We start from the raw sequence: 26,626 nt of genomic DNA on the forward strand, positions 1-26,626 counted from the left end.
GGGAGAGTGAAAGCCCCACAATAGTTTAGTGACTGCATGTCTTTGTGCTGAGCTCTGCAAATTCACCCTTCTTTCTTCCGTCACACGTCCTGTGGCATAGTAACCATTCAGAAGAGGAATTCTCTGACTTTTAGGGATCATCATAGCGTTATCTGGGCTACAGAATCCTCACTTGAGCAATATGCAATCGTTCAGAGTTTAGCTAGAACCTCTAAGCTGTCACTTCTCAGATGAGCTGAAGACAGGTTGCACTTCAGCATAAACAGTTTTAATATAGGGCAATATCAGCATTCCTTAGAAGTGCATCCAAGTTCATTGTATGTGACAGGGCCGCTCAAAACGGTAAACAGGATTGAAACCCCCCTGAGTCAGTGTGCTTCGTATTTATTTGCTGATTTGTTTCCCTTGCTAAGGAGCAGAGCCAGAAATGGATGACTGCCTAGAGATACTGAAAGATGAGGAGGAAGCCCTGTGGGAGAATGTGGAGTGCAATCGGCACATGCTGAGCCGGTACATCAATCCAGCCAAGTTGACCCCATATCTGCGGCAGTGTAAAATCATTGACGAGCAAGATGAGGATGAGGTGCTCAACTCGCACATGCTGCTCTCCAAAATTAACCGAGCAGGTAATTCTTTCTTGAATGGCCAAGACTGCACCCGTTTACATGCTGCATTACCAGTGTTGGGTTTGACCTGACCCTGAATTAAAATCCATGACGGGCTCTCTGTTCATGACGGGCTTTAAGTTCAATTTTGGGAAAAATCTGATGTTCATTAAAATGAAGAGCTGTTTGCTAACAGTGACTATAGCCAAGACACTGTTGTACAAATGAGTGCACACCAAACTTTCATTCCTACATACCTTTGCCAGTACATTTCAGTTATGACAGGCAGCAATCACTGCTCTTTCACACCTGGGTACCCAGATAGCTCTGTCAATGTACCCGGGGCTGGTTAGCAGCGCCCCTTTAATTTGAGCATCACTTTTTGTGGCCAGGTCTGCGATTCTGACATTTCAGTACTGCACAGCGTGGGCTTTGTTGAATACCACTGTCTTTCAAAGGCTCAGTTCCAAATGCTACCTTCCCTCACCCCATTCCTTCAGAGGAACAGCTCACACAAACACGGAGAATACATGGCATAGCTTCATCAGATCAGCTGGGTGCAGTGTGACAAGAATGGTTTTTCCACAGTGTATTTATGTGCCAGTGACAGTTTAATCTGGAGCAGTGTTGGCCTCAGGGATACAATATCTGATTATCCTGTTCTCAGTACTCCTGTGTCCTCTCTCATTGCACTATTTTTGGGTTGTCCCTAGGCCGACTGCTGGACATCCTTCATACCAAGGGCCAAAGGGGCTACGTAGTTTTCTTAGAGAGCCTGGAGTTTTACTATCCTGAACTCTACAAACTGGTGACGGGGAAGGAGCCCACACGGAGATTTTCTACCATTGTCGGTGAGTAGGATCAGTCCCTGAGGAAATAAGGGCTGTATTCAAGACACAAGATAAGACTCTGATTTTTTTTCAGATGAGAAATGTTAATGAGGAGGGCTAGTGACTGGTGGTAGCTCATTCCAAGGTTCTCACTCTCTGGTCTGGCATGGGCTAGCATTGACTAAGCTGTTGGTGAAAGCATCACCCCTGATTGTTGGAGTGAGACTGAAGAACTCCAGTAGGAGTGCTACCCAGTCTGCCTCAGTTTCTAAAATTGTAGTCATTACAAGGTGCCTCAAGGGAAGAAATGATGGACCAGATTCTGATCTCAGCTACACTGGCGTGAATCTGGAGTAGCTCCTTTGAAATAAATGGCGGTACTCTGGATTTGCACCAGTGTAAATGAAATCAGAATCAGGTCCAATGGGTGTACATGGAGGACCTGCTCCATGAGATGCAAAAAAAAAAAGTGCATGTATTTGTGTGTATGCACCATTGTAGTACATATGTCTATGTATTAGAATTTGTGTGAAGATTGTGTAGATGAGTTTGAGTGTCCATATGCAGTTGTGTATACACTGAACATGTGCATGCATGAATGTAAATATATGTGTCTGTATATAGTGACCCGGTATATTCTGGGGTGCATGTATGCATGATTGTACTGCATATGTATGGCATTTGTGTGTCAGTTAGTGATTTTGACTCTGTGTGTGCGTATTGTGCATGTATGTGCATTTGTTTGTCTCCCCACTTGTGCTGCCCCAACTTTGCCTGAACCCACATTACTATTAACCTGCTCCAGACCAGTGCAATGGACCTTGGAGCTGATGGGCTGTTCGATTCTTTTCAGTGGAGGAAGGACATGAGGGCCTCACCCATTTCCTAATGAATGAAATCATTAAGCTACAGCAACAGGTGAAGACAAAGGATGTGCAGCGCTGTGAACTCTTGGCCAAGTCCCGCCAGCTGGAGGATGAGAGGAAGCATCTGAAATTGAACAATATAGAGTTGCTGACCTTCCAGGAGAGATACAACAAGATGAAGGAGGAAAGGAACAACTACAATGATGAGCTGATTAAGGTGAAGGATGAGAACTACAATCTGGCCATGAGATATGCCCAGCTGAGTGAAGAGAAGAACATGGCTGTGATGAGGAGCCGGGATCTACAGCTCGAGGTAAAAGATGCTCTGGACTGTAAATTTTGGATGTAAATCAAAGATGGAGGATGGAGTGTGGCTCAATGGTATTTTCAATGATGCTAAAGATGTGTAGAACTCGTACTTGCTTTGCTTATCCAGGGTAAAGACTCAAGGCATAATGAACGCATGCTGAGGTGATGTGTATTAGTGTAAGATTCCCAGTGATGGGTGGGCTTCCCAGCCTATGGAGAGCTATTCAGCATCAAAACTATATTGGGACAGTTACTCAAGTATGGCTAAAGTTTCATGGTGGATTATCCAAGCGTTCCAGCATATCTTGCTGGCACTGTGTTGAGCTATTTAAACTTTGGGAATTAACCAAGAGCAGGAAGCCTGTGTTTTGTGCGCTCTCAACAGGAGGTGAGGGTGTTTTTAGGGAAGCTTGATGTATTTCAGGTAATCTTTTTTTTTTCTGTGACTCTCTCTGCTTTTCATTGGTTCCTGGGGTATCCTAGATTGACCAGCTGAAGCATCGGTTGAATAAGATGGAGGAGGAATGCAAGCTGGAGAGGAACCAGTCACTGAAGCTGAAGAATGACATTGAAAACCGACCCAAGAAGGAACAGGTTCTGGAACTGGAGCGGGAGAATGAGATGATGAAGACCAAAATCCAAGAGTTACAGTCTATCATTCAGGTAAGCCAGTGGAGACGTTACGTCCCGTCCTATTACTACCTGCCTTGAAATCTGAACACCCCCCCCACCATTATACTAGTGCAAAATGTGGGAGGAAGCTGTGCCCCCCAAAGCTACCATGTATCCTATCACAAAGTTTGCAAAGACCAAAAGGTTGTGCAGCCCCCAGCTTTCTACAGATTACCCCATATAAAACAGTTGCACAAGCAAAAGGAATTCTTAACCCAGTAAAACCAGATGCATATGCAGGGCTGGATCCTGCAAAGTACTGAGTGTCTGCTATGAGGTGCTGAGCCCTCTCAATTCCTATTGAAATCAATGAGCCCAGTCCTGGATATGCTGGAGTTGTTTTGCCCCAGCTCACCAATGCAAAACCGTTTTATCTAGCTACCCTAGATTCCCCTGGTGTAGGGTCTGCATAGCCAATTCTATACCATCACCCCCCCTGGAGAAATGGGTTCTGGCTGGGGAAAGGGGACCTGGCCAGAATGTTCTTGAGCTCCACCAGTCACAAGCTACTGAGAAAATCTTCTTGTGGGTCATTGCAGAAAACTACTCTAACTTGCTCTGGGGACTTCACTAGCCCTGGCCAACTCCAGGTTTGGGGTAAGGAGTGGCCATAAAGGAGGGCAGAGTCACCTTAACCCTCCTTTTCAGGGGATGTGCTAATCAGTGCTTGACCAGACCTGAGGGTTTATCTCAATGTGAGGGTGCTCAGCACCTTGCAGGAAAAGACTTTCCTTTTTTAGAATGACACTTTTTAAAGAGTCTCAACACATTCTGGTGCCAAAGCACAACGGCCTCTCTGGCCGTGCCTAACAAGTCTTAGGGCTTACCCACATGTAAACTGCTGTGCTTCTGTAGTGCTTCAGTGGGAGGCTAGGTTGATGGGAGAATCTACAGTCAATGCCAGGGTATTAGGTAGGTTTAATCGCGTTGCTCAGGGGTGTGGATTTTTCACTTCCTGGGGTGACGTAGTTATACAATTTCCTAGTGTAGACCAGGCCTTTGTTTTCTATAAGGTGTAGCTCAAATCTTTAAAATGATATAATAACTAAATCTACTTTGAGATGTAGTCTAATCCGAAGACTCATATGTCATTAAAAAATTAACACGATGATTACTATGAGGCACAAGGAAATAATGAAATAATCACCAAAAAAACCCAGCATAAAAATGGAAACAAAACACTCCCAAAATAACAAAAAGCCAACTTATTTTAGAAATATTTATTTTATTCGGTAACCAAAATGTCAGTGGACTCTCCAATTTAAGTATTTTTAAAATAAATTTGCATTTTCTTGCTTGCGTTTTTTGTCTTTGATTCCCAGTTTATATGGTTATTTTTGGATGACAATTTATGTCTCCCACAGTAATCTTGTTAATTTGAATTCCTAAAAGGAAAAAAAAGTTTCTGAACATTGTAGAAAATGAAGTATTAGTTCTAGGTAGGGGCATTGGTTACTCCAGGTACGTGTTTAATATTCATTAAGCACAGTCATGCAAAGTATTCTTGCTTTAAAAATTCCTCTGCATGTTTTCTTATGACCTGCTCCTTGGCAAAGGGCAAAGTCTGTGCTCATTGAGGGCTGATTAATAGAGAGCTTTTGAATGCAAGGCCTGGAGCAAAGCAGCAGTGCTCATTGTCACTGCATCCAAAATGTATCAAATTATATCAGATCCAATAAAAACAATGCCTTCTCCAGAGCCATTCTGGCAGTGAGATAGGCTTTGTTCAGCTTTCAAAACATTAACAAATATCCCTCCCTTCTACTTTTCCATTGCAATCCCATGCTCATTTTCTATTCTTTTTCTTCTACTGTCTGTCTGTTTCTTTCTTCTCCCCACTCCTCTGTTTCTCTCTTTCTATCTCCTCTTGTCCTATATCTTTACACCTTGTGGCCTCAGGCTGGCAAACGTAGCTTGCCCGATTCGGACAAAGCTATCTTGGATATCCTGGAGCATGACCGTAAGGAGGCGCTAGAAGATCGTCAAGAGCTGGTCAACAAGATCTTTAATCTCCAGGAGGAGATCCGTCATGTGGAGGAGCTGAGAGACAAGGTGAGAGAAAGACAGGACAGAAAGAGTGGGGTCAGATCTCCTTGTCTTTGAGGGATCTCTGACTGTGATAACTAGTGATACCTGCTGGTGGCTGCTGATGGAGAAGTGCAGTAGCTATTTAGTTCTGTCCTTACTTCCCATCCTGAGCTATTTAAATAAATCTGTGTAGGGCCATCTGGACAGGACAGGTGCAGTTGCTTCAAACCATGTAATTTTCACATAAACAACATTGACTGCTTTGGGGTAATTTACACCATGACCCCATCAGGATCAGCTTGGACTGCAGCAGCCTGAGCTTCCTCACGACCATGCCTTTTCAGCACCGAACAGCACTCGAGCCATATGTGTCTATGTCTTAGGTGAGCAAATGTGTAGATTAGTGGCCACGTGGAGGTGAACAGGAATCTCCGCCATGCAGCAGGGGAGACCTCCCGATTGCTTTGATGTACTGCTTTTATTGATTAGTCTGTGTCATTTCCAGTATCTCGAGGAGAAAGAAGACCTGGAATTAAAGTGCTCAACTCTGGGGAAAGACTGTGAGATGTACAAGCACCGTATGAACACTGTGATGATACAGCTCGAGGAGGTGGAGAAGGAGCGAGACCAGGTACTTCGCATTTAGAGGGGGGAAGTAACGATGAGAAATTGGATCTTTTCTTTTTCTGTTTCTGTTGAGAGCCACCTCTGGGAATGGAGGGTAATTGGACCCAAAGTATCATTACATGTGTTACATTGAGTAGTTGCCATTAAAAAAGTAAACACTTGCAAACACTTACTATATAGTGGTATTTGTTATACTGCTGTTATCTGCTAGTCTAAGCATAGGGAAATACCTTGGGGTTCTCTGCCACTTGCCAGTGGGTGTTGGCTCTTTAATGGCACCACAGTAGGCTGCTTATTAGTGTCAAGGTTTTTGGTTTGCACTCTGCAACATTTTGCTACCAACTAAGAATTGTCAGCCATCATCGTCTTCATCAATTGTATTATACTCGTGCACAGAGGTCCCAAACGTTGTGCTAGGAGCTGTACAAACACACAGTAAGAGACAGTCCCTGACCGAAAGACTGTACAATCTAACTGAATATGAGAATCCACGTGGCACACACGTATGAAGTCATGTTTTCCTTCCTCTGCAGGCATTCCGTTCCCGAGATGAGGCGCAGACGCAGTATTCACAATGCCTGATTGAGAAGGACAAGTACAGAAAGCAGATCCGGGAGCTGGAGGAGAGGAACGATGAACTTCGTATTGAGGCAGTCCGGAAGGAGGCTTGCATTGTTAACCTGGAGTGCAAACTCCGGCGACTCTCTAAGGAGAACTGTCATGACCAGGTAGGGCCACGGAAGACTTGCTGTGCTCTCTTCCCTTCGTGGCTTTGTCTCGGTTACAGCATGATGGGAAGGAGGATGGGATTTTATTTTTATGCCCTCTGTGAGCAGCAATGCTAGCCTGAAAAAAGAAGTGGAGGGAAGTTTCTCTTCTATTCAGCTTCAATGCTGTGAGAAGCTCACCAAGGCTAAGGGGTGGAACTTGGCTCTGCCACCCATGTAGTCTCTCAGAAACTGGCAGTTCACTCCTGCTGAGCCTTGATGCTAATGGAAGAGGAGGAAATTCAGGGAACGGGTGAGCTTGCATACGGGGAAAGGAAACTCCTAACAGCTCCTTCTGACGAGCTTGTTCTAATGAAGTTTGCAAACAGGTAAACTGATAATGGGCCCTGAACTAATGCTAAAGTCGAACAGAAATTTCTGGGAATTTCAACTTCAGTCTCTAGTTCGAGACCTGAACCACAATCCACTTGACCATAGGCAGCTGCTCAACCACTAGAACTATAGGTATGTGACCTGAACACCGTGACAGCTGAGCCTGCAGGCCTCACTTGGTCCACAGGCAGCCCTGCCAGGTGAACTAAAGTGAGGCCACCAGAAGTTGTGCTAAGCTTTTTGCAGTAGCCTTCAGCAAAAGGTCACTAAAATCTCTCTCTTTTATTTCTAGAGTTTACCAAGGAATCTTCCGGTTACCATTATTTCCCAGACCTTTGGAGTTCCGGGCCCCAAAGCCAATGGTCAGGAAGCAGATGACTCCTCCACCTCTGAAGAGTCACCAGAAGACAATAAATTCTTCCTCCTTGATCAGTCTCGATTTAAGAGAAGAATGAACCTGAAAGGAATCCAGGTGTGTCCTAATCTGAGGCCGAAACTGTGTTGTTCAGATGGGTTTTGGGGGAGACACAGTCAGGCTTTGTGGAGGAGAGACAATCAGGTGTCATGGGGCAATTGCTGCCCCTTTTCCGTCTCCCCCATCCTCTCCGTACTCGTGCTGCTCATTTATATTCTCACTGTGGCTTCAGTAAAATGGATCTTTGCCTCCTTAATAGTAGTGAAAAAAGTATGTCTTGAAAATTGGTGTAATGCCCTAAGTTCAGCACGTTTGGAATGGCTGATGGAAAACACAGCACTTATGGAAAAGTTTGCATCGTCTGGAAGGCACTATGGGAAGAAGTGAACAAAATCTGGAGCAAAATTAGCTACCTAATTCAGAATTAAATTTAGCATGTCCTACTCATTCAAATATAAGCGGAAGCATGACTGAATTCCTTGACTTCCCTGACTACTGGGCTGACTGTGACTGCTATTGCATTCATGAATTGTAAAAATCTACCATCTAAGAGTGGTATAGAATGTATGAACTGCTCTTTCTCTGTGTCCCCATCTGAATTCTCTCTGCCATTCCTAATGTTTCTGAGTTCTGGCTCTCTTTATTGCCAGGATCAGTAGAGGTCCATTTTTTTCCTTTTACCTGGCGAAGGGAGGCTTCTTGTATGAGCAGCCTGTTGAAACCAGTCTCAAGCGACCCACTTCATCTTTTGTCATTCCCTTTGCAGAATGTGGGAACTGCAATGCATTTGGCATTTAAATAACTCTTCTCCACGTGCTATTTGATGAGGGTGCATAGGCTCTGCAGTATGGCAATGGGGAAGTGTGGCAGGCATATGTTTTAAAGTGAATGTGACACATACCCTGAGTTTGGCTTGATTTCTGTCCTCTTTCTTTCAGCTACCACGCGCTAAATCCCCTGTCAATACAAGCAAAACATCAGATTTTCAAGGTCAGAGAGAGCACCAGTGTCCCTATTGTCTGTCTCATCTAGTCCATCTGCATCAGTTGTTCTAACAAAAATGCCAACAGGGCAAACTCAGAACTAAACCTCAGAGACCTAAGCAGCAGTCTTCTTTTGCAGTAAATAACGTTAATCATCATTTCAAATCGATGAGAACGCAGCCTGATCATTTTTTCCATCGATGGGTCACTCTACAGACTCCTATATCCTGTCCCATAGACAGTCTCAGCTTTCTAGCTACTTTTTATTTGCATCTTCTATGTGAATATAATTTTAAAAGGGACAAAATTAGACCTATCTTAAAAATCATCATACCGTTCTTCGGTTTCTGAATATTGGTGGAATTTTTGGAGTTGGAAGGGCCCCTAATTTAGTGGGTCATCTAATCAGTTCCCTTGTCTGTTGGCAGACTAGATTTCGTATTTAACTCTAATCCCCAGCTGATATTTATTTTTACATATCTGTTGGTTAGCTGTAGTCTCACCAAATTACCCCGTGTGTCCTGGCTGTCTGAATTTTCCTGGTGCCCTGCATTTATCTAACAGACACTTAACAAAAAGAAACAATTTGTGGGGGGGGGAATAATTTGTTGTGTGCTGTCAGCATGCTCAGCATTGTCCAAATATTAGGAGAAGAGTTAGTCACTGCTCCAGGGAGCCAACATGTTAAGCGGACCATCAGTGCAGTTCAGATTCATAGAATGTTAAATGAGCAGATGGCCAGATCCAGCTCATTTAAGTTTTTATATAAATAAGACATTTCTTTAATTGGTGAATTAATGTTCATGAAGCTCACAAAAGAAATGTTTTTTTAAGGAGGGGGTTGAATGAGGGACAGGGGGCTCCTCAGGAGTGTGCATATTCCTGCTTTAGTGCACCTACCAAAAGGCTAGGGAGGGATGAGATCAGAAGGCAAAGGAAAGCTTCCTCCATCTCCCATTCAGTAAAGAGAATGAAGGGGCAGACAGGAAATAAGCCCAATTGAGTGGCGAATCCTACATGTTGTTGGGAATCTGCGGAAGAGTTTATATTGAAGCGGATCTAATATAAATGTCTCTGGTGTCTGTCTCCTTCTCTGCCTTTGCCTCTGTCATTTGTGAGCACAGCAGTCAGAGCCCAGGATGAAGATGGAGCTGATGCCAGCAGCAGCCGCACCGACACCAGTTCCTCCAATCCGGTTTCCATCAATAACTCAGTCAGCAGCTGTGAAGTTGGCAAAATTGTAAGGAGCCTTTGGGTGCCCCTTGTTTGTCTGTGACCTTCCCCGTAATGTGATTCAGAGCTCCCACAACCCAGCACCAGCGCTGCACTAGCAGTCCAGCTGCGAGCAATCTCAAGGCCCTGTCAGTAGCTCCCTAATCCTTTTTACCAGCATTTTATTAGACCCAAGTTATTAACCTTTCCCAACATCACATTACTGGCTGATGTTTATTTAAAGATATTTCAACAGGACTTTACAGGGTATTTACAACTCCGCAATATCTCATCTCGCCGTATAACATTTAGTGGTGGGAGGAGGAGGCGTTGCTTCAAAGGCTGCTTTGTAATTGATTTTAGTGGAACATTTGAAATTCTATTGGAGTTTCTCATGCCCTTCATGTACACAAGCAACAATAGGTCAGAGAAGGTGCACAGCAAGCAGCAGGTAATTTCTGCACATACTCGCCAATCCATTTCTGCAGTAGCCCCATAATCTCCCGAAGTAGACATGCCATTACACACAATGTGAGCACTGACCCAGCAGGTGTAGTTAGAGAGAATGATCTTGCAGAGTGTTAATAAAAGATCTGATGAAGACCAAAACACCTTGCTGGAGCACTGTAAGAAATGCTGCCCCCAGGAAATTAAAAACTATTCCCTAGAATAGCCAATGGGGGGGACCCCCGGCCACTCATAATAAGATCAGCTGCCTTTTTAGGGATACCCTTGGGAATATTAGTTAGATACATTGATGAATTACATTGTCTTGATTATAATGCAGTTTAGAATAGTCTCTGAACTGGTGGTGTTAGTTTATTTAGAATGAGCAGACATGTAGTTTTCCTCCTTTTTCTGTATCACCTGGTACACGTATTCACAATGCAACATATGTCCCATTTAACAAGGTTCAAGCTAAAACTCTGCAATGAATCAGCCACTTGCAGTGCCACATAAGACCATCTCATATCTATACATGATGTGCCCACACACAGAACGCTTGGAACATACAGACGTGTGCTGATGTACATGGGACTCTGTGACCATGGAATGAGTTTGTCCTAGTCCAGATTAGACGGAGAGCACTAGCAAACCAAAATACTGATGACTTTTAACATGAGAAATGGATAGGATACGTAACATGGATTTTCTTTCTTTCTTCTTTAAATAAAAGCAGACCCTGAGAAATCGCAACCACAGCATCATGTCCACCACTCCAGAACCTCCAGGAAATGACTCAATAGTGCGACGTTCCAAAGAAGATGCTCCTCACTGCAGGTGGGTAGTTGTATTGGTGAAAGTTGCACAGAAAACGCTGTTAAGGCTACAGAACTAACTGTGCCTCATACCCCTTTTAGTCTTTCCCAAGGACTACCCCTCAGGTAACTGGTGTGGCTTCCCACACCTCATTCTGGGTGGAGCCCCGTGGTCCAACCACACTCAGACTGGGTGCTTGGGCTGCAGCTCCTTGGCTCCTTACCACATGAACGACACGGGCCCAGCTTGGTTTTGGCCCCTATGAAAGTTTCCCTTCGGGAGCCTGTGACAAGCATATGTTTGCAGTGATACAGAAACAGCAGCTTCAGAACCAAAGCTTTCTTTGTTCATTCTGCAAAGATGCAAAGTACATCAAACCCAGGGTAAGGTCCTACCTATGTGGGTAGGATGGCCGAACACACATTCCTGGAGCACCGGATGTTCTGGTACTTCTGGGAACAGTGTGGGCCTGCCCCTGCCAGCATGATCCCATGTGCATGGTACATGCCAGGTCACACCACGTGGGGGTGCCATTTTGAAGAGCATGCCAACCTGCCCCTGCTGGCGTGACTTCTCTCGCACAGCGCATGCGAGGTCACACTGGCGGGAGCAGATACCGGACAAACCCACATCTGGTTTAGTCTCAGTACTGGACAGGGGACAAAGATTTAGAAAAGCCAGGACTGTCCAGTTTAAAACCGGACGAATGGCTTGCCTATGCATGATTATTACACCTTTGTAAATTCCCCTTCAGCCCAGCTGTCTCCATCTCTGGCAGGGGGAAACAGACTGACCGTGCTGCAGTTTCTACTGTGTTTGCTAGCCTGTTAGCTTTTCACTGATACACTCACCCAAGTCCCCCCGCCCCCTCCATGGGGTCTTTGATGCTAGGATCCCCCTTGATCCCTGGCTTTACCCCTGGGAAGAGTAATCCATTGCAGTCTGGATGGAGCTACTTAGGGGCATTCCTCAACAAACTCTTATCTGGCGTTGTTTTACCAGTCCTGCATGGTTCCTTTAATCAAACTCCATAGGAAGTACCTCCACCATAACCAAACACACAGAAGCCTGCACCATATTCATAGCAAATAGTCACAGATATATCCCAGTTCATCATAACTGCTGCTGAGCAGTTTAAGTTCAGACTTCCTTTAATAAAAAAAAAAGCAGAAGTCCTGGGACCTGTCCTTGATATTTGTTCTTATCTGATTATAACATCCCAATTGCTATTACTGTTGTCACGCCAAATATTGGTCTTTTGTTAGGAAGTGCAAAACACTGGTGTTAAGGACACACAGTGGAAATTTTTTTAAACTTTATTTTTATTGTTTTGCTATAAAATATAAACACATAATGAAACAAAACGTGTGTGTGTGTGTATATATATATATATATAAATGCATGCACAATGTGCATATCAATAACAAAATCCAGTGTTCATTATTTGTAAAACCTGGAAAAAACAAACAAACCAAAAACAAACAAACATAAACCTGAACCCATAGAGGTCATGCAGGGCATCAATTGTTAAAGTGACTAAATAGATAAATAAAGGAGAACATAACCTATGAGATTCAGGGACTAACATATACTAAGCTGCAAACGTATGCAATACTTTCATGTGTGACAAGACATCCTTAATTTTTTTCCAAGTGTTTCTGCTAGATAGAGTCATTCTTTCCATTAATGCAATAGTAGGGAGCTCACTAAGCCTGTCTGTGCATGAGGAGGGAATTGCAGATTTCCAATTTCTCAAAATAACTCTTTTTGGCTACTAAAATAGTTCCTACAATCCATTTCTCAATGGTAATTGGTAATACCAACTCATCCAGCACCCCTAAAATCAGTGGAAATTTTAAAAAGCAAAAAATACAGAAGTAATGGTTCTTAATAAATGTTAATTTTGGCACCTTGCAGTATGTTTGACATTTTTATTTCTGTTTTTCTTCTTAAAATCTAGTGTATTACATTTTTGGTTGTTTCATATATATTTACTGTAAAACGTACAACATGGCTGACTTAATGTTGCTGAAGGTACTTACATTTTTTCATTTTCTGATTCTCTTTGGTTTAACTGTGCACTCTTTATGTTGTGCTGTTGTGGGGGCCATGTTGCATGTGGTAGGGGAGAGAAAAGGCAATTGCCTGTGTTTTGATAATGTTAATACATAAATGGTCCCAAAGCAATTTGAAGTTCACACCTCATTGAGGTAAATGGGGAGGAAGAGGAAGCAGAGTTCGCATCTCTTGGTGTCAGTTTTCAGCATGGTTGAGCTAAGAGGAGAACAGCTCATCTGTGTACAAAGTACTGGCTGCATCTCAGCATGTGAAAAAGATATTTAGACATTTAGACATTAGTTTTCAGAAGTGGCCATTGGTTTGGGCAGTCACAGTTTTTGGGTGACCAGCGTGTGATACCTTGGACCTAGTTTTCAGAGGAGCTGAGCCCTTGTGCAACACCGTTTGATCTCAGTAGGAATAGAGGGGCTCAGCACCTGTTAAAATCAGAACCAATGTATCTCAACCTGGGCACCCACAGTCAGTGGCCATTTTTGAAAAATTATCTTAGTTTTTTCGTGTGTGTGTTTGGCAAGACAGAGAAATGTGCATTGTGTGCAGCAGAGTAGAGTCTGCTGAGTCAAAAATCTTCACTGATGTCCCTTGAGCATATTCAGAAGCAATTCCTCAATAGTTTACAACTTTATGATTAGGTTCCCAAGCTTTTTTCAAACTTGTTCATTTCATGGACATACTCAAAAAAATTTACTATTTACATGCCAACTTTCAGGTTTCACAGTTCAGCTGTTTTTGAGTTATTTGTATGAAAATGAAATGAGGCAATTTATTATAACGGGGAAAAGTGTTTGGGTTTTATTCCCCCCTGCAGTATCACATAACTTAAAAATTGCTGAATTGATTCTCCCCAAACTTTCTGCAAAAATTCCCCTTTCACCTCGGATGAAGTGTAGAAAATGGCAGCATCAAAGGCGAGAATGGGGGGTTATCATTAAAACCAATTTGCAGCTTAACTGGAGCATTTGCCCTAATGAAGCTGCTCTAGATATGTAGCCAATTGGATCATTCACTTGGCTGGATCCTGTTGTGATAACTGGGGCTACAAATTTACCTTAATTGTGAGTTCAGTTGTGAAAAGTGAGTGAAAGTTCATAATATGTCACAATGACTAAGGTTAAGATTCTGTCACGGGTATTTTTAGTAAGTCTGGGACAGGGTCACAGGCAATAAACAAAAATTCACAGAAGCCATGACCTGATCCTGACTGTTACTAAAAATACCCTGGGGAAGGAGGGAAAACAGAGCTGCCGGGCAGTAAAGACATCAGCAAGACCTGAAGAGGCTGGTATTTTGTCATGGTGCCTGATCCAACTCCCATTGAAGTGATGAACCTTACTGATTTCAAAGGGAGTTGGATTGGGACCATGGTTATGGGGTGGGAAGTTCCGCACGTAGCCTGGTACATCCAGACATTCCTCTGATTTCACCAGATGCTCCATTGTAAAAGCCCCTCAGGAAGACCCATGCAACTGTTATCATACATCAAGTGCACGTGAAAAGTATAACCAAAATAAATAAGTTCTTCATTATTAAAGCTCTGTCCTGACATTTTGGACCCAGTGTGAAACAAAGCACATTGCACTCAAAAGCAGGTATTATGCATGCACTGTATTAAAGTGTTCAAGAGAAGAACTGAAATAGCAAATGCAGATCAAGCAGTTCAGGCCACCAGAGACCACAGCTTCCTTCCACCTGTCAAAACCTTTATTACCTCTCTATTAACACTGCTTTCTTCTGAAACTTCCTGCTGCTTCAACTGCTTCTCTCTCCTCCACAGTCCTGTCTAGATAACGTTTCCTATGCAGCCTTCCTGCTTCTTCCCTGTGCCACATGTCTCTAAAAATTAGTCTGTTGGAGTGATCCTGCTGTCTCACCTGCCACCTCCAACACCCTCCGCCTCCTCCATCACAGAGCTTGGAAGCTCTGTCAGAGCCTGCCGATACCTGCTGAATGTTGAACAGTGAAAGTCTTTCTTGCTCTTTAATTCCAGCCTGGCTGAAGAGGACAATGACAGCTTTGGCTATGATACTTTGGAACTTGATGGTAAGTGAGGGGAGGATACCAGTCTGTGGCCTTAGCTATGAGCCATGATCATGGTTCCTTAACTCACCAGCCCCTATGATCACATACAGGGTTGAAGGAAGGAGGATACATGATATACGCTGACTTTCCATTATCACAGGCAGAGCTGGGATAGAAGAGGGATGTCTGACATTCACTGAGGTCGAGCCTCAGCAGGGATATGAAGGACCTCCACCCTCACACCCAGAAGGAAACATAATAATTCAGACCAAATCAATTCACACAAGTGTTTCCTTATTTCATTTGGAGTAGACCCCAGTACAGGGGCCTTCTGAGGCCAAAGCTCTCTGCTGGGTTCAGCCAAATCCAGGGATTGTAATGAGCAGAAAGGACATTCAGTGTTGAAAAGGAAACAAATGACCATTGAAGCTTGTCTTTTAGGAAATGGTGTGGGAGCACTGGCTGTAGAGGGGGCTGCAACTTGTTTAATCAAACCTCTTTTAGTGGGAGTCGCAATGAGAAGTGGTGTAGGAGCAATGGCTGTGGGACAGGTCACTGGTTCTCTAATCCCAGCCTTTCCCCGGAGGAGTTGCTATAAGGAATGGTGACTGGATTCTGGCCGTTAGAGAGCTCACACTTTGTTAGAAAGAGGTAGTGTGGACTAAGTGAGGGACTGGGAGCTCCTGAGTTCTAATCCTGGCTCTGGTCCAGGACGAATGTGTGATCTTTGGGCAAGTTCCTAACTCACTCTATATTTCAGTCTGTCCCTGCGTAGAATGGGGATAACGATGCTTTTTTGCTTGGGCTCTTGGGAGTGCTAGTTAATGTTTGTAAAGAGTTTCTCAAAAGGATTGTTACATTCCATCTTTCTTTCGCTGTTCCAGTGGGTTCTGAGTATTTATGGAAATCCATTTCTGGGGGGCTGCTGCTAATTCACAAGGTGCCTTACAAATATTAATGCATCCTCTGTCCTGAAGATTTAACAGTCTAAGTAAGATGGGATATGTCCATACACGAAAAACCCAGGCCAGCACTTCAGAAGAGGAGAGGCAAGGTGGTGATGAGTGATGAGAAGAAGGGCGGAGCTGTTGCGTGGAGAAACGGTTTTAGGGAGGGATTGGATTTGGAGAGGAGAAAGGGCACTTGGCTGATAAGGGCTAGAAAACTATTCCAGGCTTCATAAATAGCATGATAGAAATATGAAGCTGAGAGTGACTGGACAGACTTTGAATGAGGGGGATTCTCATTCCTGCCTCCAGGGCAGGCGGATGCCACTCCCTGCTCTGAATCAAAAGAATATGTCTCCCTCCCCGCCCATTCCTCACAGGTTTGCCCTGGGATCACCTATGCCTGCACCTTTCACCACTCGCTGCGTCCTCCTGGCATCTGGAATTCCTTTTGATTTTCGTGTCCCTTTTCAGATGACAGTCATGACAGATACTCTCATGGAGCTCCCTCAGTACACTCCTCCTCTTCCTCTCACCAGTCTGAAGGCATGGATGTCTATGACCTTGAGCATGTCAACTCCATTTTTAGGAAGTTCTCTCTGGAAAGGTATTCGATACCAGGGATGCTGGTTTACCTGCCCCACACTGATTGGGGGTAGAAAGGCTACCCAGGATAGGGTTGCCATCTTTAAATGGAAGTTATTAAATCACTCCATGAATATCAGAGGACGGGTTATCGTATGACAGGGTTATATCATGATGTTGTATGAGCAATTTGCTTTCTTATGTCCTCCTGTCACAGTGCAGCAATGCAACATGTTATGTTGGGACCGTTTATCCTACAAACAGAGATTGTGATTGACTATCAGGACTATCCCAGAAAAATCAGGGGAGGCAACTTATCCGAAGAGAGCAGCTTCATCTTAGTGACCTTGTTATCTCCCTGCTGCTGGTTACTAGATGCTGTGCCATTACGTATCAGAGACTGTTCAATCTTGTTTCAGCACGTAGGAGGTGCCCAGCTGCTGTTCTCTAATAGAACTTATCGAGTATTGTAGCAGAGAGGGCAGATTTCTCTGGGGATCATTAGAATCTAATGCTTGATAAACATAGAAAGCGCTTTTGCATGTCTCACTGCCCCTCCCCACATTTATCCTGAGTGGAGAATTTCTATTTTTGTCCCAGACTAGTTAAGAAAAGCTGAGACCCACATTGTCTAAGCTGTTTGTTTGTTTCATGAACACAGACCTTTCCGTCCTTCTGTGACGTCTGTTGGGCGCATTAAGAACTCTTGCCACACTGTCCAGCGCATCACACTGAATGGAGACAGCCTCAACTCAGAAATCACTCTGCTGGGGGGCAATGACAAAGGAAGCTTTATCAGCTCTGTCAAGCTGGGATCCCCAGCAGAGAAAGCAGGCCTCCGGGAGGGACACCAGCTGCTTCTGGTGAGCTTTAAACAAGCAGTGTGTGCCCATTGCACTAATCCCTTTTGTTTCTTTTTGCTGCTTTTAATTCTCTCTTAATGACAAAACAGGAGATTCTCTGCAGCCAGTGCTCCTACATCTTTACAGACAATCGGGAATCCTGCTGAGAGAGTCTGGAAGTGGGGGTACTTGTGGGCTTCCCAGACATTGCACCGTTACAGTTTACAAAGACTCCAGCTGGAAGAAGCTAGGACAGGAGTAACTGCCCCCTCCTTTTACACTGTTCCTGCTACTGATATCCCTAGACTAGGACTGGAGTGACTGTGACTTTCCCTACAGCTGTTGTCCTTAAAACTGTTTCACCCAATTGCAACTTCTGCCTGAAGAGGCAGTCACTGTAGTAGCTCTGTGTTTTGTTCAGCCCCACAATTTGTGTAGCATTCCTACTCTGACCCCTGCAAGGACTGGACATGCTATGAGTTTCCTCCCACCCACAGCATTCCTACGCCCTTCCCTATTGCCACTCTTGATAGGAGAAGCTGGGAAAAGAATATCTGCCGGCTTACCCTAAAGCCATCATCCCTGTCCCATTCCCAGTAGTAGCTCCTTCTAGGGAGATATGGATTGTCATGGAGTTACAGCTCCATCAACGTCTAGAATTTCTTGAGGAGAGAAAAGAAGATACCAATAAATAATTTAAATGTAACTGCATTGCTAGCAAAAACAGGCAGGTTGTTTAACCTAGAAAAGAAACTATAGAGTTGAATAGGTGGCATAATTGGTTCGCACACTGAGCTCACAGCCAAGAGTATCTCTTTCATCTAGCTGGAAGGCTGCATTAAAGGGGAAAAACAGAGCGTTCCCTTGGATACCTGCACAAAGGAAGAAGCTCACTGGACAATTCAGAGGTGCAGTGGACCAGTAACACTCCAGTATAAACCAAACCATGAAGGTAAGATCTAGTTTGGCTCATCAGAAATTGCCAATGTTCTAGTTAAGGCAAGTCCTCTGCTAGATCAGAAGCCACTGAGCCAAACTCTGTTCTTAGTTGTACTGGTGTAAACCTAGGGTAAATCCATTTGTTTCTACAGAGTTACTCCAAATTTACACCAATGTAACCGAAAGCAGAAATAGCCCAAATATCCATACATCTGTCATTCCAAGATGTCACTGGGGAGGTCACTGGAGACAATAGTCACAACGTGCCAGAAGATTTTTGTATACTATTTTCTGTGGTGTAACATGGTGTGCTGGGATTTCTTTTACACCTCTAAAGTCTGATTGAACATTAAAACCTTGGAGTTTACCTTGTTTATTACTGTTGCAGCTTTATCTTTAACAGCTGGAGTGCATGCATGGTGAATGGAGTTTGGTTTTAATGATCATGGTTTGTAGTAATAATTTGGTGTAATGGATCAAAAGTTACATTCCAAAAGCCATTTTTACTTGTGTAGCTATATTGGTCCCTTCTTTATCCTGGTCAGGAGAATTCAGTTGTACAGATTGTGCTGGAAGGGATCTCTTTGGTTTTCCTTTGATGTATAAGTATTAAAGAATATCACACTTTTTTGAGCACCACTTGGCTGCAGATAAAGCATGTTACAGATTGCAGGAGTGCCAGTTACAGCTGCTAATAAAGTGAATAGCCTGCCATTACACCACCTGGTAGAACTTGTGTTGTACTTGCAGGATGCGGCTTTAGCTTTCAAGCCTGTGTCTTTGTTGGGAATTTCACTGTTTTATGGATCATTTGTATATAACTATCAGAAATGAAGTTGCTTAAATGTATCCTTACACCAGGAATCTCTTATGAACTGAGACACCTGAGCTGCTCCCACACCATTCCAGCTAGTACTCAAGCAGTATGAGTTTCCTCTCCAAAGTGCCCTGTCAATTTAAACTAGGATTTCAGTGTGGTGAACTTCTACCACAACAGCACCTACTTATTGGAAGCTAGGAATACAGCAGCGCTTCGCCACAGATTGGCCATGCTTGGCTCCTTCCTTTGTTGCTGCAGGTTACAGGAAACTGCTGTCAGAACTGGAAGAAGGATTGATCACGTCAGGGGACTCATTTCACATCCGCCTGAATCTGAACATCTCTAGCCAGCTGGACTGCTGCTCCCTGTCAGTGAAGTGTGATGAGATTGTGCATATTCTTGACACCATGTACCAGGGGAAGTGTGAGTGGCTGTGTGCCAGAGTGGACCCTTTCACTGACAGGAACCTGGAAATGGGGACCATCCCCAGCTATAGCAGGTGAGCATAATGCAGGCTGAAATAGGACAGTGACCGTGACTGTGAGCAGCCACTATAGAAACACTGCTGTGTAAATCAATACCTGCTGTGACGGGGGGAGGTGTGTATCTGAGTTGGTGGCCAGGACAGGTGCTTGGTTGCAAAGTGAGCATCAGGGTTTGGAGATGGAGACCCCAAATGTTATTAGGAAACTGTGTGTTTCTCAGAGAGCGGGGTAGGAAGATGTATAATGGAGACTCCCTTTTCTTCAGCTGTGTATCACGGTCCTGCTGATTATTTTGTTCCGTATCTTTACTGCATGATCCAACCATTCCTCATTTCTGTTCTCTTTAGTCTTTTCCCTAGACACTGATCATTGCATCCACTCGTCCTCTAGATGGTCTCAAATGCATCTTCTTGACCCACGTGTCTTCACTGTTTCTTGCAGAGCCCAGCAACTCCTTCTGGTGAAGCTACAGCGGCTGATGCACAGAGGCAGCAGGGATGAGACGGAAAGTTCATCCAACACTCTTCGAGCTCTCCGGGTAGGTCTCCGCAGCCAGCGTCTTTACATTACATTCCTGTTTTGAATCACACTCTGTACACTTCCTTTGATTCACACTGGTTAACTGTCTTGTGTCTCCATATCTTTTACCCACAGTGTTCCCTGCTCAGGGGCTAGCTCCAGTATAATTTTAACTCCTGATGCTGGCAGGGCGCAGTCGCCATAGGTTTAATATCCACTCTACCTAGTCTGTAGACTCTTTAAGTCTTCCACACCTCTAACCTTCCAAAGGTCCTTCTCTCAATCCTACGCGGGAAGGAGCTGTGTCCTTAGAGCTAATAATCAGAACTCCTTCTCTCCTGCCTTAAACAAGCATCTTCCTCCTAGAGTTCTCTTTGTCCCATGCCCGAAGGATCTGTCTCCTCCAAAAGTGTATCCTATGCAGAGAAGTGGGATCACTGTATCTTCTGGGCATCAGGTCTCCATGTTTTTTTCCTTTACCCACAGTGTTAGTGGGTTGATTCTATTTCTTTAGCCCCAAAAGTTCCTATTATGTACACTAGTATATTCGTTTTCTGCTGCATTAGCCACTGTGAGGGCGCCTCGAACTCTTTTGATCCCACATAAGAATGCAGAGATGCTACAATCACCATTTGGATTAGACGTCAAACAAGAATAAGCACCAGATGGTCCTCCAGTACTTAAGTCTCCACAGATCAAATGTCAGAGTAGATGGTAATCACAGGCATAGAAAGTCCTGCCATCCCACAGCACACTAGTGCAGCACACTGCATTGATGGCCTCTCTGGTCAAATCTCTAGTGCAGACACAGTCACAGAGACTCCTCTGAAGAGGGGAATGTGGGGAAGTAATAACAGGAGCATAGGCAGTGCTAGGTCCATAGTTTGCACAGAACACTACTTAACTTTGTAATGGGTATGGATGCTACTGAGTTGCTATCCCCTTAACTGTAAATAGCTACGTGCATCTTCTGCAGAAGGCCTGTCTTGTTTTTTGGATGCTGTGATTTACTGACATTCATCTTTTCCTGTACAATTCTTATCAGAATACACTGCAGCCAGAGGAGCCTGCCCCACAGAACGACCCCAAAAGCAGCCCTCGTCTCTCCCGAGCAAGCTTCCTTTTGGGACAAATTTTACAGGTAACAAAGTTAAAATTCTCCTCTACGAAACATCAAAGCATGATTTTTCACTGGGAGACCTGAGTCAGACCTCTCTTTGTGGCATTCTCAGGGTATCCTGATCTGTCAGAGTCTAACCTCCCATGCTGGAGAGACTGTACAAGTGCTTATGATTGTCACAAAGAGCTTTAACATATGAGATATCTGATTGATTTATGCTTTGTAACTGCCCCCCCGTCATGTGGGGTCTTTAGTATTCTCATCTCCATTATTAATATATTATATAATATAATATAATCTGGATATATCATACAGCCCAGCCCTGAGGGGCTGAAATAGGCCCGATCTGAAGCATGACAATGAATTATCTTGGAAAGACTAACTATCTTGGTACTTAAGACGTGAAATCCCATAAGAAAATCGTTATTTAATTGCAGGGACCGTTATCTTGGAAAGGATGGAGGGGTGGGTGAAAGGTATGATTCATAGATTCCAAGGTCAGAAGAGACCATTGTGATGATCTAGTCTGACCTCCCGTATAACACAGGCCATAAAACTTCCCCCAGATAATGCCTAGAGCAGATCTTTTAGAAAAATGTCCAATCTTGATTTAAAAGTTGTCAGTGATGGAGAATTCACCAGGACCCATTGTAAATTGTTGCAAAGGTTAATTACTCTCACTTAAAAATTTGCACCTTATTTCTAGTCTGAATTTATTTAGCTTCCGCTTACAGCCATTGGGTTGTGTTATGCCTTTCTCTGTTAGACTGCAGAGCACATAATTAATAAAATCCACAGGGGCGTGGTTGGGAAGGTTAGAGAATGCATAGGTGGGGGAGTGAATATTTGGGTGAATGATGTACGAAAGAAGCATTTTGTTGGGTTTTAAGTTCCGCTATAGGAGAAAGTTTTCAGTCCTGACAAGTTGTGCTTCGCCGAGGCAGAGGGTTCTTATTTTTAGATCTCAGTGGTGAAGAGACAGGCGGACAGGAAGTGCCCATTCAGCAGTTTATTCAAGGCAGCACTTAAGTTACAAGAGTTACAAATTTTAAGCTATTGAAAGCTGTTAACAGTTGGGAATCAGGCGCTTACCAGCACGAGGGTTGGAAGGCCCATTCTCCACCCTATAAGCGAGTTGCAACCAGGAAGCTGACCCACCCGGGGCATCCGCTAGTACCTCCACGGATCCACGGAGAGCCTCTGGGCAGGGCGCACCTGGAGGTCCTAAAATACCCCCTTCCCCAATTCTAGCAATAAACTTATTGGCTACATTTCAATCCCCTTGGGGATTGGGCCTTAACACTTGTTTCCTGTTGTTTTATTAGTAGTTAGCTAGGGGCCAATCCGCAATAAGGTGACGTTAGTTGTTTATTACTAGAGTTGCTGATTTTACTGCTAATGCTGCTAATTTTTTGCTGACCCTATGGTCAGCTGGCTTCTATATTCATTTTAAGGATATTTTCAGACCTGGAAACAGTTCCTCTTATTTCTTACAAGTCTGGTTCTTGAGAGGCCTAAGTTTTGCTCATAAGCCTGCTGCCACTTTTAGGGCCTAGCTCTTGCCATACTAAGCTGACCTCGCGTTACAAAGTCTTGCGCACCCTGACCCAAGCTAAATGTTGGGTGTTGCAATAAGGTAAAGGGTACAGAAGTGGATATGGTTTGTGGTACTGTTATGCTGACATTTGTAGTGGGCATGCTATTCCCCAGTGAGTTCATCTGTAGTAACTTTGTTGATGCCAAAGGGTTTTAAGAAAGAAATAGAAGAACATGACTCATAAGGAGAGAGAACAAAAGGAAAAAAATCCCACAAGGGGATAACAAAAGCTGAAGGTCAGATCTACATTGTTTAAAATAACCCTGGAACTCAGCCAGCAGCTCACTGGAGGGGTTGGTGAACCCATAGCCTTGTTTTTGCTAGACACAGAGGTAATTCAGATCTGGTAGATAATGGAAGGGGACCTGGGGCAAACAAATTATGTGGAAGAATTAAGAATATAATTGCACAGAACGGATGAGGGTCAAGCCTCTTTGTTTGCTCTTTCAGTTTGTTAGCAGGTCTGAAAACAAATACAAACGTATGAACAGCAATGAGCGAGTCCGCATCGTCACTGGCTCGCCCTCCGGTCTGGCACGGACCTCTTCTGAAGCAATGAAGCCTGATAAACTGGAAGGTAAGGACATAACATCATGATGGCATTTTACACTCACTTGGCAGAGGTTCAATGACGACACAAGTGGAAGGCAGTGCAAAATCAGGTCCTAGGTCTTTTCCATCTCTACTTTTTATGTTCTTCTGCATGTGACAGCCGGACAGTCATGGTGACTGAATCCTTGGATTTTGCTGGAAAAGCAGGGGGAAGATAGCACTTGAAAAACAAGTCCATTGGACTGAACATTTCTATTTTGTTGACAACTGGTTCTCTCTTGTTCTTCCTCCAAGGAGGTGTAACTCTATGTAGTGAATTAGAGTTGAGCAAAGGAAAATTTAGGCTGATAATCAGGAAAAATGTCTAACTGAGTGGTCTATTAAGCTGTGAAATAGTCTCCCAAGGAAAATGACAAAGGGCATATTGCTAGAGTCATTTAAAACTAGACTGGACATTGCACTGGAGAATATACTGTAGGGGACAATACTGGTCTGGGTGGAGGGATGGACAAGATGACCAAACATGTAATTCCCATCTCTAACATCTGTGATTCTTCTACTTCCTTCTCCTGCTACTGGTGAAGAACAAACTAGTTTGTGAATGGTTTCCTCTTTACTCAGATTTGGATTCTGAAAGTGAAATCGATAAGAGCCTAAGTCTGATCCCCTATAGTTTGGTGAGACCAACCCACTGTGACCGCAGACGCCCGGTCCTCTTCACTCCCACTGTGCTTGCAAAGACCTTGGTGCAGAAGCTTCTCAATTCTGGAGGCGCCTTGGAATTCAACATGTGCAAACCAGGTACTCATGTAAAAGAGTGATTGCAGTACGTGCTAAATTTAGCAAACCCTTTTACTGGAGGCACACAAATGTCACCGCTTCGCCACGTCACAACACTGCCTGGCTCTAGATCCGGCCGTGTGACAACTTGTCAGACATTCTGAATGTGTCTGAAATATCCATCATAAATCGTCCTGAGGGGCTGTGCTTGTGCATGTTGTACATTTGTATGTTCTATAGTTGCCATGATACACTCCAGGGACTGGCGTGTCGTGTGTGCTCTTTGTCAGTCCTAATGTGTTGAACTCTAGGTGATGTGACATTTTGATCAGCTCGTGTCTAGCTGTTGCTATAATGATGAATATCTTCCTTCAAACCAATGCTAGGTTTCTTTCCAATCCAGGGCATGAAGATCTTGCATTTGATCTTCTCCAAAGACTGGGTTTCTTGAGTGAAACTCTTTCTTGTTAACTGTTTACCATTCAAAGCAATATCCTGTACTGTGATTGCTCTGAGATCCTACTCTCATAGTTCTAGTCAATCACCACCTTTGTTCCACTTACCAGACAGCTGTGAGGGATCCCATATATTTTAAGCCTGCAGACTATGAACAGAATACAGTCACTCCTTTTGGCTTAGGGTCCCTAGCATCCTTTCAGAGTGCAGATCTTAATCTGGCACCCCCTCTCGAGAGCTTAGACCTCACAGCCCAGTCCCTAGAACCAATGCTGGACTCTCAGGGTATGTCTTCACAGCACAGTTACCTCAGATGACCCCTAACTTGACTCCCATCCACACACACAAATCTCTGTCGTAAATTAATTGTTGCTGCGAGCTTGAGCTGGCTAGCCCGTTGGCGGGGTCAGGCTGAAGTGCAAGTGCTTCTGAGCAATACAGTGGGGATGCAAGAGTTTGAGTTTCAACAACTCAGCAGCAGCTAATCAAAACGCACCCTCAGATTCCCTCCATAGCTTAAACACATCCTCTTCCAGAACTTCCCTTAAAGGTTTGAGGCTTCTGGGTTACCTCTGGGGGCCCATGGTAAGATATAACACAGAGCACATACAGCCTTGACACAGGATTTTAACACATTATTGCTCTTTCTTAATAGCATGAAACACACAGCCCTGTATAAAAAAAACCTCTATGTGCATCTCCGTGCCTTAGTTTCTCCACCGTTCTGGAGCATTCTGTGGGCTAGGGTCAGAGTCCTTTGAGGCTATCCAGCATCCTTCTGTTGCAATGCCTGGTTTGTGTTCTGAAGCATGGAACCTACTCCGACTTTGCCTGGCCAGTCTGTCCCCTTCCCCTCTCCTGCCCAAATTTTCTGTGTATCTCCCTGCGAGCCCTTTCATAGTCTTTCAGTGCTTCAGTCAGATGAATCCTGGATCAGCTTGTTCTGATGATCCCAGACCCTTATCAGGTGACTTCGTTGCCAGGCAGTCTCTTCCCTGACAAACCAGTTTTCCTGGCTGGGAGCCAGTCGATTGTCTAGGATGTTTATATTTTAATGGAAGACCATCTGAGTTAAGGACCGACTGTTGTCAGCTCTGTATCAGAACCTGTTTGAATTTCAGTCCAACGTGGAAATAAGGAGGCCACAGAGAAGGAACAGGGCCCCCAAATTCACAATGGAGTTTGCAGCTTGAAAAAGTTGCAAAGAATTCATAATCCCACACAAAAATAATAAATGATACAAACAGATTCCTCAGATCATCACAATTGTCTCGTAAAGAGAGACTCTTAGGTTAAAAACCATGTATTCTGAAATCCCAGCACCCTTGTCTGTGTTATTATGAACAACTTAGACTAATACAAATACAGTAATTTTAAGGGTCTAATTTACTCTTTGCATTTGTATGGTTTGTTTACTATTCTGCATTTCCCACACCTACGACAGTGAAATTGATCTGTTTCTAGTCAGATTTGTTTTCAGATTCCCATGCTCCGTATAGTGCTGTAGGTTTTGGTATAGTATTTACTGCATCATATTGTTGTCATTTGGTGCCTTGATTGTATTGTGTTGATTGCTCAGAAACTCACTGGTGCAGGCCATATTTTAGGTACGGAGCCGAGTTCTCATTGGGCTTCAGCTAAATTAAATGAATGAAATGAGACCAGCTCTCAAGACTCTTGGTCTTCTTTCACCGTACACTGAAAAGTCCTATTTGAAGTCCTGCTGGACAGTTTCGTAGATGCACATATTATGTGAACCTACTTAGCTTGCTTTCATCCACCTCCCTTTCCAGATATTGTAACAAAGGATGAGTTCCTAAGGAAGCAAAGGACAGAGACTATCATCTTTTCAAGAGAGAAGAATCCACACACCTATGAATGTATTGTACCTGCCAATATTGAGGCTGTCACTGCCAAGGTGATTGGAGTGGAATGCAGCTAGTATTCGGGTTATCTGTGAGTCTGTCTACTGCAGAGGT

General features: G+C 44.0%; 1 protein-coding gene across 1 annotated transcript in view; it reads left to right on the top strand.

Moving 5' to 3' along the window:
• Window positions 1–421: 421 nt before the first annotated feature.
• CARD11 (caspase recruitment domain family member 11) overlaps window positions 422–26,626 on the top strand; it is a 29,161-nt gene continuing 2,956 nt past the window's right edge. The window contains exons 1-21 of the mRNA XM_067551471.1: window positions 422–626; window positions 1,319–1,456; window positions 2,289–2,614; window positions 3,094–3,273; window positions 5,182–5,334; window positions 5,816–5,941; window positions 6,471–6,665; window positions 7,330–7,509; window positions 8,391–8,442; window positions 9,560–9,675; window positions 10,825–10,928; window positions 14,974–15,026; window positions 16,427–16,559; window positions 17,199–17,400; window positions 18,205–18,331; window positions 19,397–19,637; window positions 20,065–20,161; window positions 21,188–21,283; window positions 23,310–23,436; window positions 24,033–24,212; window positions 26,441–26,565. Coding sequence (XP_067407572.1) covers window positions 428–626; window positions 1,319–1,456; window positions 2,289–2,614; window positions 3,094–3,273; window positions 5,182–5,334; window positions 5,816–5,941; window positions 6,471–6,665; window positions 7,330–7,509; window positions 8,391–8,442; window positions 9,560–9,675; window positions 10,825–10,928; window positions 14,974–15,026; window positions 16,427–16,559; window positions 17,199–17,400; window positions 18,205–18,331; window positions 19,397–19,637; window positions 20,065–20,161; window positions 21,188–21,283; window positions 23,310–23,436; window positions 24,033–24,212; window positions 26,441–26,565 — 3,150 coding nt within the window. The 5' untranslated portion in view covers window positions 422–427. The remainder of the gene's footprint in view (window positions 627–1,318; window positions 1,457–2,288; window positions 2,615–3,093; window positions 3,274–5,181; window positions 5,335–5,815; window positions 5,942–6,470; window positions 6,666–7,329; window positions 7,510–8,390; window positions 8,443–9,559; window positions 9,676–10,824; window positions 10,929–14,973; window positions 15,027–16,426; window positions 16,560–17,198; window positions 17,401–18,204; window positions 18,332–19,396; window positions 19,638–20,064; window positions 20,162–21,187; window positions 21,284–23,309; window positions 23,437–24,032; window positions 24,213–26,440; window positions 26,566–26,626) is intronic.

The sequence above is a fragment of the Emydura macquarii genome, unplaced genomic scaffold, assembly GCF_026122565.2.
Source record: "Emydura macquarii macquarii isolate MOO-44397 ecotype Brisbane River unplaced genomic scaffold, CSIRO-AGI_Emac_v2 contig_1348, whole genome shotgun sequence".
Classification (NCBI taxonomy): Eukaryota; Metazoa; Chordata; order Testudines; family Chelidae; genus Emydura; species Emydura macquarii.